The sequence below is a fragment of the Triturus cristatus genome, chromosome 5_1 (assembly GCF_964204655.1).
Source record: "Triturus cristatus chromosome 5_1, aTriCri1.1, whole genome shotgun sequence".
Lineage (NCBI taxonomy): Eukaryota > Metazoa > Chordata > Amphibia > Caudata > Salamandridae > Triturus > Triturus cristatus.
In genome coordinates this window covers 45,097,551-45,110,933 of record NC_140587.1, presented here as the reverse complement: position 1 = coordinate 45,110,933, position 13,383 = coordinate 45,097,551, and the positions used below count along the sequence as shown (strand labels likewise).

The following is a 13,383-nucleotide window of genomic DNA, read 5'->3' as shown; positions in this document are numbered from 1 at the left end:
GGTGTTAACAGATCAGAGGACCAAGCTGGTAGAAGAAAAGACAAGTTTGGCGGATGTTTCCACTCGCTCAGATTCCCTATCAGAAGGAATGGTGGGAAAAGTGTTGGGATTAGAGTGGCTGGTGGAAGCCTGCTACTAAACTTTCTGGTGACGTGTGCTGTGAAAGAAAAGCTGTGTGGCCAGGAGCAGGGCAATAGTGCCTGGTAATTTGCTGATTGACTGAGCGGCCCAAGGCTCCAAAAAGGTATCCATCAGTGCTTTGTTAAATCGAAGAAGGGGCTCACCTGTACGATTAGAGGATTTCTGTCAATGCATTTGGTTTACCTCCAAGGTGGGAATGTGGACGTCAAGTACTTTGGCTGCCTTATGTATCACATGGAGTAGGAAGCAAATTCCTCTGTGGCTGGTCCCGGGGGAAAACAGGTCTGTCTTCGGGGAGGAATTGAAGTCACTGACCTCCTGTAAGTCCTCATGCCAGCTGTCATCCTGGTTGGACTGAGCGCACTCATCACCTGGGGTCATTATCAGAATCAGTCTTGTGGTAAATCAAGAAGGGAAAGCTTTGCTTTGGTCAGATTGTGCGCCAGGTCGGTCAACGTTGGACCAGCGTCGATTTGGCATCGGAGAGTACAATCAAGCTGTCTCTTCAGGTGCCAAAGTCGGCATCAGGGTCTACGTACTCAGGGCTGGTGTGGGTATAGTCGCCAGAAGTGGAGTTGTAACAAGAGCTGTAAGCAAGATAAACTCAGAGGACCCAGCTGACGTCGAGGGAGCACCCACCGGCGGTATCCCAGGAGGGAGGCCTCTCGGCTCCTTGGGGCCTGAACGCATGCCAGAGGGAGTCAGCAGGGATGAACAGAGCTGGAGCATGGCTGCCTGGAACTCTTTGATCTGACATGGCATGGCTGAAGACCCCAGAAACTCGGGTTGTGCTAGAACCAGCTGCCAGATCGGCTCAAAAGCCGTCCGACTTCGGGAGCGGGATTGAAGAGGGTTTGCTCCACCCACGCGCTTGTTAAGACGAATGTGAGTGGCATGAGGGAACGAAGTCCCACCTTGATTTCTTGTGATGCTTATGCTAACCAGAGGACTTGGATTGTGATGAAGACCGACTTCTGCAGCCGTTCAGTCGACTCCAGGAACAGGACCAAGATGGAACGTTTGACACAGAGTGTGACCTGGAACGGTCCCAGCATGGGGTCTTATGCATCGCAACATAACGTTTTGCCTCCCGTTCCCTGATGGCCTTCAGGTTCATCGATGTGCAGTTGCTGCAGGCATTGGAGTCATGGCTCGACCCAGGGCACCACAGACACACCTGATGAGGATCCATCACAGTCATTTGTTTGCTACGGTCCCTACGGGGCTTGCAGCCTGTAGGCAGGAGGCCTCCCTTGCACACTGGAAACAATGTGTGGAAAATATTGCGGTAAGAGTCTCTGAGAGACGAGGAGCAGCTCCGGATCCATGCCTGGTGGCAGGGAAAGAAAGGAACAGACGTCAGCCGTGGGAGTGACGTCTATATAGGCCCCATATGTCTTTTCTGGAGCAGAACACCATCAGTGAGGAGCAGAATGGCACCACCTTCTGGTGCACAGAGGTACTGCTGAAAAGTTTGTGGATCCAGTCTGAAGTCTGGGGATTATTCAAAAGGCAAGGAATCGAAAGAGACAAGGGGCACTCTGGGTGAAGCACAACTGCCAGGCCAACATGGCCCTAAAGGATACAGACACTCAAGGGATAGGGCCATTACCTTTCCAAACAAAAAGGTTAGAAAGCAGACCATGAAGAAACTTAATGGGGAAGGATAGAAGAGAGCAGAATACAATCGAATGGAATAGTAATTTATAAAGCTCACAAATGCCAAAGAGGATTCAAGGCACAAGGAAAGAAATAACACACATTTTTTTAAAACAGCTACGTTTTTAATGCCTCGCTGAAGGCTAAACAACATTACGCTTGCCAAAGATGAAGCGGCAAGCCATTCCCAATCCTTTCACTTGTGGCACAACTGGACTGGGATTCTCTTAGGATTAAGGGAGCAGCACAAATAGGTCTAAAAGTGGGACAAGGACAAAGATAATCACAAAGACATTTGGTCCCAATTTGCCAATTGCCTGATGGACACAACATAGTGGTGTGGACATAATCCATTGTGAGCAGTAAGCCGACGAAACTCCCCTCCGACGTCGAAGCGCGATCACAGTTTCACAATTCGTTCAAACGGCAGCTGCATGTAGTGAATTAGCTGAAACATCTCAATGATGGAGCTAGTCAATCCCCGATGGCAAGAATTGCTGAAGTCTAGTCTAGATAAGTTACCGGCTTCGAATACAGTTGCATGTTGAGTTTGAGAAACGCTCTTCCCCAGAAGTTTCAACCAGAAGATGCAAAAAGATGCACTCACCTGCTTACAACATGGAAAATCTCAGCCATAAATGGAACAGAAAGGAAGGAGTCATCCTTTTGAAGATAGAGAGTTATCCACAGCTTATAAAACATGAGAAACATGGTGTGTCTTCCAGGAATGGGTATCCAGGATGGACATGCAATGGAATATTCATCCGCTTCGTCAAAGATGGCCCAAACGTTCGGGCGATTGTTTTGTGGACAATGCTCGTAAGTGAAATATGAAGACAATACAATGAAAAACCAAACAACCACTTGGTCTGGTTTGATGAGGTGTTTGTAAAAGTAAAGATGATAAAAAAAATGGCAATATAAGAACTTTTACCCCAAATATTGCACCCAAAAATGTTAAAACACGTAATGTTGTGAGTCCCAACATCTCCTAATGGAGAACTCGTGTCCAGTAATCACTCACTCCCCCTCCCCACATCCTTCTACGCTACCATCCCCATAACTACCCCATGTCATGTGCATAATGCGTTTTCCTTCTAACACTGAAGCCGTGACCTCCACTTCTGCTAGCACACATCGACAGGTAAAGTGTCGTTTAGCAATGATGTTGTAGAAAGTTGCAGGTATGCTTCATACAACCATGGCTCTGGTGGCGTGGTTAGTGGATCAGTGCTTTGCTGTGGCAAACTTGCTTTTGTGCGATATGACTTCTTTCACTGCACAAGTGTAGCCCTTCAGCTTGGGTCATGCTTGCGAGTAACCATTCAGAAACACGGGATCTGACAGCAGCATGCAACCTAAAAATAGATTCACATAGTAGAATTGACACTTAGAGGGCTCGATTACTATGTCGATCGGAGTTGCCTTCTACCAACACTGTCGCGGACTAGGGACCAACAACCTCTGGTCGGCAGTCCCAACACCGCAATCACAATGCGACCGTATATGGTAGGGTTGCTTACTCCCATTTCCCAATGGGAGCTTGTGCTGCAGTCGTAAACCGGCTGTAGCACAAGCTCCCATTGAGAAATGGGAGATTCTGTTAATCCCTGCACCGCGTGGCAGGCACCTGAAGGTGTCTGCCACATGGTGCAGGGATTAACAGGGGGCACCACAGATGCCTCTCGGCCCCCAACTGGAGGCTGCAGGGAGAATGGGGCCCTGCTAGGGGCCCCCAAACACGCTTTCCGACAGGCCTTCCATGTCAGGAAGCCCGGTTTGGAAAGCCTGTCGGAAACCAAGCATCGCAAACCCAAAGGTGGAAACGCTGTCCATTGGGAATACATGCCGGACGCCGACTGGGCAACGGGCTCCTTGAGCCCATCTGAAGCCAGCCGGAATGACCGGCCGGTTTTAGTTTCGACTGCACGCATTGTTATGCAGCGGTCAGAACTGAAACTGCGAAGAAGCTCGGAAAGGGTTTTCAAGCCTCTTTGTAATAAGGCCCTTGGTGTGGGTGCATTACAAAAATCACCATTAATGCGGAGGTGCGAGGGTACGTCCAGTCATTTTTCTTGCTCTACAGCCTCACTGATTGAATCTTGTGAGTACTTTACCCTTTTAATTCTTTGCAGCTACCCTTCTGTTGTCACCCTCACATGTGACGAGTGGATCTTAGCAGGCTGTCTCTTAACCAGGACTTCACACACGACATTCACTTGCCTGATGTTATTTGTGGGAATCTGAACCGGTCTGAGGCTGAAAAGGTCAAATCTGGGTTTTAAAGATCAAAGCCTAACGCACCTGTAATGATTGTTAGGTGACCCTTTAGCATGTCCAGTGCAGGTTTTCAATTGACAAACCCCTGACAGCATCTTCATTAACAGGACGTTGGATTGCTAGAAAGGAGTTAACAAGTTGCAGGATGGGCTTCAGAGCCTCAGTGGAGAGCACTTTCCTGATTGAGAGGTTGGGTGGTGTTGTTGGCATCTTCAAGAGCCTGTGGCTGAAAGACTTACCATATAGGAGCATCTCTGTGTAGGAGGGTGTCATTGTGTGCAAGGCTGTTTTGTCTGCTATAGCAGTGGCTCTTATCCTGGGGTCTGTGTCACCTAATCAGGATGTGCGCAAATGTTTAGAAAATTAGACACTATTATAGGATTAACAAATAATATAGGCAGAAAAAAATCAAAAAGCAAAACTGAAAAATATAAAACTGTGAAAAAATGTGAAATTTAACGTTAAAATGTTCCTGGTATCCTTAGCTTGTTTCGTGGGAGAAGCGCAAGTAAGGTAAACAGAGTCTAGTAAGGACAATTGGTGGCCTCAATACAAGCTCCGGGAATGAGGTGACAGAAAGAGAGCATGCCATTGGGACCAAGAACTAAAAAGTGATAGGCTAGAGTCCAGCATATTGCTTCGTCTTTTAGAAATAATGCCAAAATCTGAAAAGCTGAAACCTTCCCATTCAAATTTAAATTTCGATTTGTGTATATTTTTGGTTTGTAAATCAAATACTATATTTCAAACTTTATATATTTATTTGATCTGTACTTGTTTCTGCATTTTGTTTATTGATTTGAAGTTCAAATCATAGATATTGCTTCAATCAATCAGTCCATCAGGGGTTTATTAAGTGCGCTACTTACCCGTGATGGTCTCAAGGAGCTTTGGGGGGGGTGGCGCAGCTCCGGTCAGTCGAAGAGCCAGGTCTTGAGGGTCTTCCAGAAGACGTGCAGGGTGGGGGCGCATCTGCTGTTGATTGGGAGCTCGTTCTAGGTCTTGGCCGCGATGTAGAAGAAGATTCTTCCGCCTGTTTGTGCTCTGCAGATGCGCAGTGGTTCGGCAAGGGCGAGGTCAGCGGATCGGAGGTTTCTCTTGGGAACGTGGAAGGAGATCCTATTGTTGAGATATTTGGGTCCGGTGTTGTGGAGGCAATTGTAGACGTGGGTGAGTATCTTGAACGTTACTCTCTTCTCAACGGGGAGCCAGTGGAGGTTCCACAGGTGTTGGGTGATGTGTGCTTGTCGAGGGATACCGAGGACCAGTATGGCAGCGGTGTTCTGTATGGTCTGCAGTTTATGGAGTAGAGATTTGTTGATCCTGGTGTATAGGGCATTTCCATAGTCCAGTCTGCTGGTTATGAGTGCGTGGGTGAAGGTTTTCCTTGATTTGGGGGGATCCATTTGAAGGTCTTTCAGAGGATGCAGAGGTGTTGTGGCAGCTGGAGGCGACGGCGTTGACCTGTCAGGTCATGGAGAGGGAGAAGTCGAGTACGATGCCAAGGTTTCCGGCGTGGTCCGTGGGGGTGGGAGGGCTGCCAAGGGTAGTGGGCCACCTGGTGTTGTCCCATGCAGAGGGGGAGGGTCCGACGACAAGGACCTCTGTCTTCTCCGAGTTGAGTTTCAGGCAGCTGCTGCTCATCCAGGATGAGCACGTCCTTCATTCCTTCCGGGAAGTTGAGTTTGGTGGTGATAGGGTCCTTGGTGAGGGTAAGGATGAGCTGACTGTCGTCGGTGTAGGATTCTATGCTGAGTCCGTGCTTTCTGACGATGGCAGCGAGGGCGGCCATGTAGATGTTGAAGAGCGTGGGGCTGAGCGACGATCCTTGGGGCACTCCGCAATTGATTTCTGTTGGTTCAGAGAGGAAGGGTTGCAGTCTGATTCTTTGGGTTCTGCCGGTGAGGAAGGAACGGAGGCAGTCGAGGGCGGTTCCCTGTATGCTGGCGTCGTGGAGTCTGGCGGTGAGTGTGCTGTGGGAGACGGTGCCGAAGGCTGCCGAGAGGTCGAGTAGGATCAGGGCCGTGGTGTGTCTTTGGTTGAGGAGGCTGCGGATGTCGTCTCTGGCAGAGAGTAGTGCGGTCTTGTGCTGTGGTTGCTTTGGAATCCGGATTAGGAGGGGTCGAGGATGGAGTTTCCTTCGATGAATTTTGTTAGTTGGGCATGGACGATCTTCTCTGTGACTTTGGCCGCGAAGGGAAGGAAGGAGATGGGTCTGTAGTTCTTGAGGTCCGTGGGATCTACTAAGTGATTCCTGAGCAGGGGTCTGACTTCTCCACATTTCCAGTCATCGGGAAAGATGCCAGTTTCAAAGGTGGCATTGATGGTGAGTTGTAGTTTTGGAGCGGTGGTGGCTATAGAAGATGTGCGGGGGCAGGGATCCGTGGGGTCTCCTGAGTGGATGCCTTTCATGGTCGATGTGGTGTCTTCGGTGGTGACTGGGGTCCAAGAGGAGATGGTGGGCTGGCTGGCATTGCTGGGCTAAAAAGTGGTTTAGGAGTCAGGTGTCTGGGCGGGAAAGTTGTCGTAGAGGCCCTTGATTTTCAGGTTGAAGAAGGAGCCGAGTTTGGTGCAGAGGTCCTGGGAAGGGGTGATGTCTGTGGTTAAGCTGGGGGGCTTGGTGAATTCCTGGATGACACTGAAGAGTTCCTTGGAGTTGCTGGGGCACTGTCTGTCAGGGTTACGTAGGCGACAAGCTCGTTTGCGCAGTTGGAGATCCATCTGTGGAGTTCTTTGGCTGCGAGGTTGGCGTCGGTCGAGCTGGTGGGGGCATTGCGGTTGAGGGTGGATTTGAGCTGCTCCTCAGTGATTTTGCTCCAGTTTCTTCATGGAGGGCGGGGTGCAGGTTTGGGCGGCGTGGGTTTGTTGACAAGGAAGTGTACGCAGTGGTGGTCTGTCCATGGGGTTAGCATGGTGTGGCTGAAGCAGATGTTATTCTCACCTGCGAAGATGGGGTCGACGATGTGTCCTGCCTTGTGGGTAGGCGTAGTGACGAGCTGTTTCAGTCCGATTTGCTTAGGCTGGAGTTCTCAGCTTCCAGCCGCATTATTCTTTTTTGGTTCAAGAAATAATTATGGGGAATTTACCAATAGACATCATGAGATAAGGACAGCTTGAGAGATGTTGCTGAGGAAGTACAGAGATTCTGTTTTCTTGACGTCTAGTGTTTATAGTAAGCATATTTTTTTGTGGACAGACACGTGAGATCCGTTTTCTTCTTTTTTATTAGTGTGTTTGCACCTTCCTGCCTGTCCCTTGCTTTTACTTTATTGGGAGTTTAAGGGCATATGGAGGAGATTAGCCTTTAATTGTTAAAAAAACTAAATTGTTGTGACAACAAATGCAGTCTTAAGGGATAAAGGGCCAGATTCTTTCTTCTCTTTTTATTAGTTTTAGTTTACTCTTTCGTTTAAACAGATTATGTTATTGCATGGAACAGTCCTATTAGGTGAGCTAAGCTCTTAAGTTTTTTCAGATAATCACTGTTGATTTTTTCTGGCAACTAAGAAAATCTCATATTTCCCTGTACAGACAGTGTTTTGCATTTCATATATTCAATGTTTTGGTATTTTTCAGATTGGAGCCCCTGAAGAAGGGCCATCAGCCCGAAATGCATTGGGCAATGTGGGCAATGTAAAGATAAAGAGAAAATGACTATGTATATGTGGTTTGTTCAATATGAAAATTTGAATATTTGAACATTAAATGGATTTTGAGCTATGATTTTGTTCAAAGTGGTGGATATATTGATTTAGAAACAGTTTAAGTTTGTGTAATGTTGTAAACGTTATTGCAACGGCATTCGCTAATGTGCACAGTGGTCAGGTCACATTGACCTGAAGTAGGGCACACCATCTCCTTCCCCACGAACCATTTAGAACCTTGCTGCGGAGCTCTTTCACATGAGAGCATATCTTTGGCAATGTGAAGAATAAAAATAGTACTTCTCGTGCAAAATTAAACACATCAAAAATGTGTTAGATATTTCTGGCAGAAAGATATTAGAAACAGCTTAATACAAGTTAGTTTTTTTTAAAGCTACAGTAGCTCGGAATGTGTAGAAACAAGCAGAAAGATTCTAACTTTTCGATAATTTTCTAAAAAGAGCGAAAAATAAAAATGTAATTTCTGCTTTTCACTGTAAACTAGAAAAATAGAGCAGAAGAAAGAAAAGTACCTTTTTCATTTAGGTGCTCCAAACAGCTGCTTCAATTATGCTCTGTGTCCTGACCTGCCTCTCACCACGGCTGCTGGCTCTGGCTGCCGGCCTTGTGACGTTAGAACTCAACCATAATAACTTATAATAGTCAAGTTCTGACATCTCTCCTTAATAATCTGCGGCTGGGTGGGTTTCAAGTTGACGATAATAAAGAGATGAGAGACGGGCACTTATACAGGGATGGCAGAATCCCATGTATTATCAAGCACTTTCATAGCAAAGTTTAAAAATGCTATTGTTCATATCAATTTTAAACAATTAAAAATGTATTCATATTTATTACTGTACTCCCTTCAAGAGTAGTGGTCAGTCCTTCATCTCAGGTGCATAATTTGTAAAATCCCCCAGGAGTTCTTCAAGGGACACTTTAAGTAATGTTCTCAATCTTACATTTGTATACCTCATTGGTTTAGAACTGCTGAAATGCATGTGATCCTTGCTGTGACTTGGTCTAGTATATATTATAGCTGCCACTTATGGTATATGTAATGTACTCCGCTGATTACAAGTTTGTACGCTGGCGGCACGGTTCAAGACACAGCGTTGTGAGAATCTAATACTGTGCACTTCTTGTATTGTTGCAGAGGATTATTAAATGCTCCTCAAATTTACCGCATGATACATTGGATGTTACACCTTTCCTTGAAGACATTGTTCATCTTACCTTGTCGGATGGCGGTGGCTCCGCTCGGTACTTGAGGAAGAAATTCACCAGCTTATAGACATCATCTTCGCTGTCGATGCCCAAGGCCTGGGGAGAAGCAGAGAAGTTACTTGGGGTGTGAGTGCTAGGATCACTCAAGAGACACCAGATATGGGTTCTTGCATAAATGTTCATATTACAGAGCGTTCCACGGCTGTTGTCTGCCTCCACAAGAGATCAAGCTCCTGAACTGGCATCTTCGAGAAAAGGGTCCCCTAATCCTGGGCATGTGTTTGAGGCTGGGTGCAGAAATCCTATTCATATGTGTGAGATCAGGCGGGCGGAGTGGTCTTAATCCTGGGCACATGGTTAAAACTTGGTGCCTGAACCCTGGGCATATGTGAATGGCCAGGGATTCCAATCCTTGGGTCCCTAATCTTAGACACGACTGGGTTTGGGGGGGGGGGGGGGTATCAAATCATGAGCACATGATTGAGGCTGGGGGCTCTACTCCTAGGCACTGTCTGAGGTGGATGGTTTTAATTCTAGGCCACTGCTTACAGCTTGGGACTATAATCCTAGGCATAGGATTGAGACCAGGGGCTCTAATTCTGGGCAAATGTTTGAGCCCTGGGGCATTAATCCTGTCCACCTGTGTGAGACCAGGGGCTCTAATCCCGAGCACGATTGAGGCGGAGAGCTCTAATCGTGTGCACTATGGCAGTGTTGGGTCGGATGGGGTCTGGGACGGTCTCTGTCAGATGCACTGGTCCTTTGGTCACATCCCAGCAGATGAAGCAAAAACTGCTGCTTGTTCATCATCAAGTTAAACCTTTCAAGCACTTCTATCACTTGAAGCAATATTTATTTACACGAGAATCTTAAAATGGAAAAACAACATCTGTCTCAGTAGCTGAAGTTTCATTACGGAGGACTTTTTCCCTTCTATAGTTGGACAAATATAATTCTTTGTTTTGAAACAAATATTAAAGTGGAAAAAATTGAGCTAAACTGCATAAAGGACTTGAATATTATCTGTAAGGTTGAATGTTGAAATACAAGTGAGAATTAAATTGGAAAGTTCTATACGTTCTATAGGAAGCTGTGGGCTCTATTCATGGAATTCCTGATCTGAAACAATGAGGTCATTACTGTGCTTTTGGAAGCTCTCATAGATTAGATCCGATCACAGGAAAAGAAGATATGTAATCCGATTATGCCTTTCAATGTCACTCTTGCTTCCCCCTTGAGACGGCTCTGCCTTTCAATCCCGTCATTGAATCCGAGAGAACAAGAACTTACCACAAAGATCGCGTCGAGTTCCAAGAACTTACCACAAAGATCACGTCGAGCTCCAGGAACTTACCACAAAGATCACGTCGAGCTCCAGGAACTTACCACAAAGATCACGTCGAGCTCCAGGAACTTACCACAAAGATCGCGTCGAGCCCCATCAGGGAGCGCTCGTCTTTCTTCAAGGGCGCTAGGAGTTTCAATAGTTTGCTCTCGATCAGAAATCCCTGGAAAAGAAAAAAAAATAACTCAGTCTAAGGAACACCACACCAGCTCCAATGAGCTTGAATCCTGCAGCACCACTGCGGGTAGCAACTAAGCAAACCCTCAATGTGTGTCCCTATAGAAAGAGAAGACATTTCTAAAGTTCCTTTAAAGTTCATTTAAGTCTTTGCTAATTTTGTGAAAATGATTTCACTCTAGGTAAAAGCAAAGTCTTACCTGCAAAAGCTGACAACACAAAACCTGTGTTTACTTCGTTCAGGTATAAAAGCCTTAATGTGGGGTTGGAGGTAGGTGATCGACTCAGTGGTTGAGGAATACGTAGCATGAAGGATGTACAAGTTACAAACCTGTAACACTAGTTCCCCAGAAGTATTTTATTCCTTAGAATATCTTGCTGAACATAAGACCCAAGAACATTTTTAAATAACATTTTAAAGATTAAGAAAATTTAGAATTCAGTTCCGTAGCTGGGCCAAAAAAAAATAACTGATTGTCTTCAAAACTGCGAGCTCGGTCAGAGCTCATTGCTACCACCCAGAAATTCAAAGATACACCTGTCCCTATCAGTGCTTAAATAGTAAAAGGATGAGTGGCGCTGCTCAAAGCTCTGCTCTGGCAGCGGCATTAAAAGTCAGCTCGTTGATTCCAAGGCTACTGGTCAAGGAATCCACCTCCGGGCTCTTTAATCCACCACCGGACACTCCCTGCCCCTTCGTCGCACTCTCGTCTGGGACTCTGAGTAGTATTGTATATGGAGGCCTCTCTGCAGCGCTTCGTGTTCTAGAGATTTGTGGGCGGCGGAGGAGCCCGGTGTTTCACGACACAGTTGTTGATGTGAACTACTCCCCCTTCCCCAGTCCTGGCACCATCCACAGGACCACCTTGGCTGTTGACAGTGTTTCCAGGACTTTTCTGTTGTTTGATTGTTTCTGTTTTGGGCTGCCGAAGGGCTAGAACTCACTCTACCACAGAAAGACATTTGAGGGCTCTGACGCCTCTCTTCTAATATTCACTGATACATGCACTCACTCGCCGGCCTGGTCATGAACCTCGATTCCATATCGGGGAAAGAACAGCACGATATACCCACCCACACACACTAACTTGAAGGTAACAGCCTCAATGTGCGAGGTCTTAGCAGCCCTGTCAAGCGGGCGATTGTGCTGTCCTTTTTAGAATGGGGTGGATATCTGCCTTCTCCGAGAGATGCTTCTGATGCCCTGAGACTGGCTTAGGTTGAAATCCCGCTGTTAGCCCTACCAAAACTCAAACCCAACGAAGAAAGGGGGAGTGGCCATCCTTTTCTCACATTCCTCCCGAGGAACGACTTGGAGTAAAGAAGCCGAGATCAAGGGCAGACTACTAGTGTACCGCATCCAAGTAGGAGGGCTTCCACTTGCAAAGCACCCGTCTATGCCCCAAATGACAGCCAGGAGTAATTTCTGAAATGAGTGGTGATGGAGTCCTTAGGATCCCCTGACCAAGCTATCCTGATAGGGGGAGGCCTCAACTTAGTGATGATAGGTCAGGACAGCGCTTTGGACAGGCAGAGACCCTCGCCGGAGGGACGGTGGAGTGATTACAGGAGGTGGGGTTGGGATACATATGGAGGATATCCCATCCACACACTAGAGATTACACACACTACTCTCCTGCTCATGACACCTACGCTCGCATCGACTACTTCCTGGGCACACAGACCGTACAGGCTGGGACCAGGGAGATCACCATCGAACCCAGAGCCCTGTCCAAGTAAGTAAGCTCCCTTGGCCCTTACCCTAAGGGTCAAGGCACCACAGCGGTGACCAGTCCATGGAGATGACATGGCATCCAAAAGCTTGCACAAACCATCTCCGACGTCCTGGTGTCCAACGACACTAGAGACATTTCAATAGCCATGCTATAGGAGACACTGAAGGTGGTGGTGACGGGGGAGCTTATTGTTACCTCAACAGCTGAAAACAAACTGCGTGAAGGTAAGAGAGGCGAGCTGGAGGGGCGGGTAAGAAAACTAGAGGTCATTCACAAACGAACATGAGCCCCAAGGATCTGGCAACAGCAAGAGTCCCCACAGAATCAACTATGCGACCTAGAGCTAGACAGGGCAGAGTACGCACTGCGACACCTACAAATGTATATATGAGGAGACAAATTTGGCAAGTTGCTTGCCCATAAACTTTGAGCTAAGCAAAAGACTGAGAGGGTCAGTGCTCTCCTGAACTCTGACCGCTTCGAGGCCATGCGAGACCCCCACATAGCATCAAGCTTCAGGGATTTTTAAACATCACTTTATGAGGCACAGGACCTACAGGAAGCAGACTGCCACACACAGCTCCAAGGTGCACGTACCACTGGATTGGTGCCAGGCTCCCTTGATACACCCATTCACACTGAGAAAGCCATCTGAGCAATTGCACAACAGTCCCCCGGTCCTGACGGCTTTCACCCCCTATTTTATAAAACCTTTTGCCAGGCCCTCACCCCAGTCCTCACTAAACTTTTTAACTTGTTCGCTGATAAAGGGACTCTTCCCTGAACGATGATGAAGGCAAGAACATCAGCAATGCCCAAGCCCAGGAAAGACACGCCCCTCTGTGGCTCACTCCACCATATCTCACTAATAAAAGCTGATGCAAAACTCTTCACAGGCATTTTAGCAGCCTGTTTAAATCCCTTTATGCCTTTGCTGGTGGATCCTGACCAAACATAGTTCATCCCCCTCGGACAGTGTGGAGACAACACCAAAAGGATTCTACACTTCGTTGACAAGGCCAAGGGGTTGAGGTGGGAGGTGATGCTCTTGTCCATTGATGCAGGAAAGGCGTTCAACAGAGTACTCTTGCCATATCTAGATAATTCCCTGGGCCACTTTGCTTCAGGAATAGATTCTGAAGCTGGATACTGAGAATAATACAGAGATGGT

At 47.1% G+C, this 13,383-nt stretch overlaps 1 protein-coding gene across 2 annotated transcripts in view; it reads right to left on the bottom strand.

Annotated features, from left to right (window-relative positions):
* Positions 1-13,383, bottom strand: part of LOC146830123 (dynein regulatory complex protein 1-like) — a 236,881-nt gene that overhangs the window by 48,743 nt on the left and 174,755 nt on the right. For both annotated transcript variants that reach the window (XM_085604350.1, XM_085604351.1), the window contains exons 12-13: positions 10,373-10,462; positions 8,964-9,050 (exon numbers count right to left, since the gene is read on the bottom strand). In XM_085604350.1, the coding sequence (XP_085460476.1) occupies positions 8,964-9,050; positions 10,373-10,462 (177 nt within the window). The remainder of the gene's footprint in view (positions 1-8,963; positions 9,051-10,372; positions 10,463-13,383) is intronic.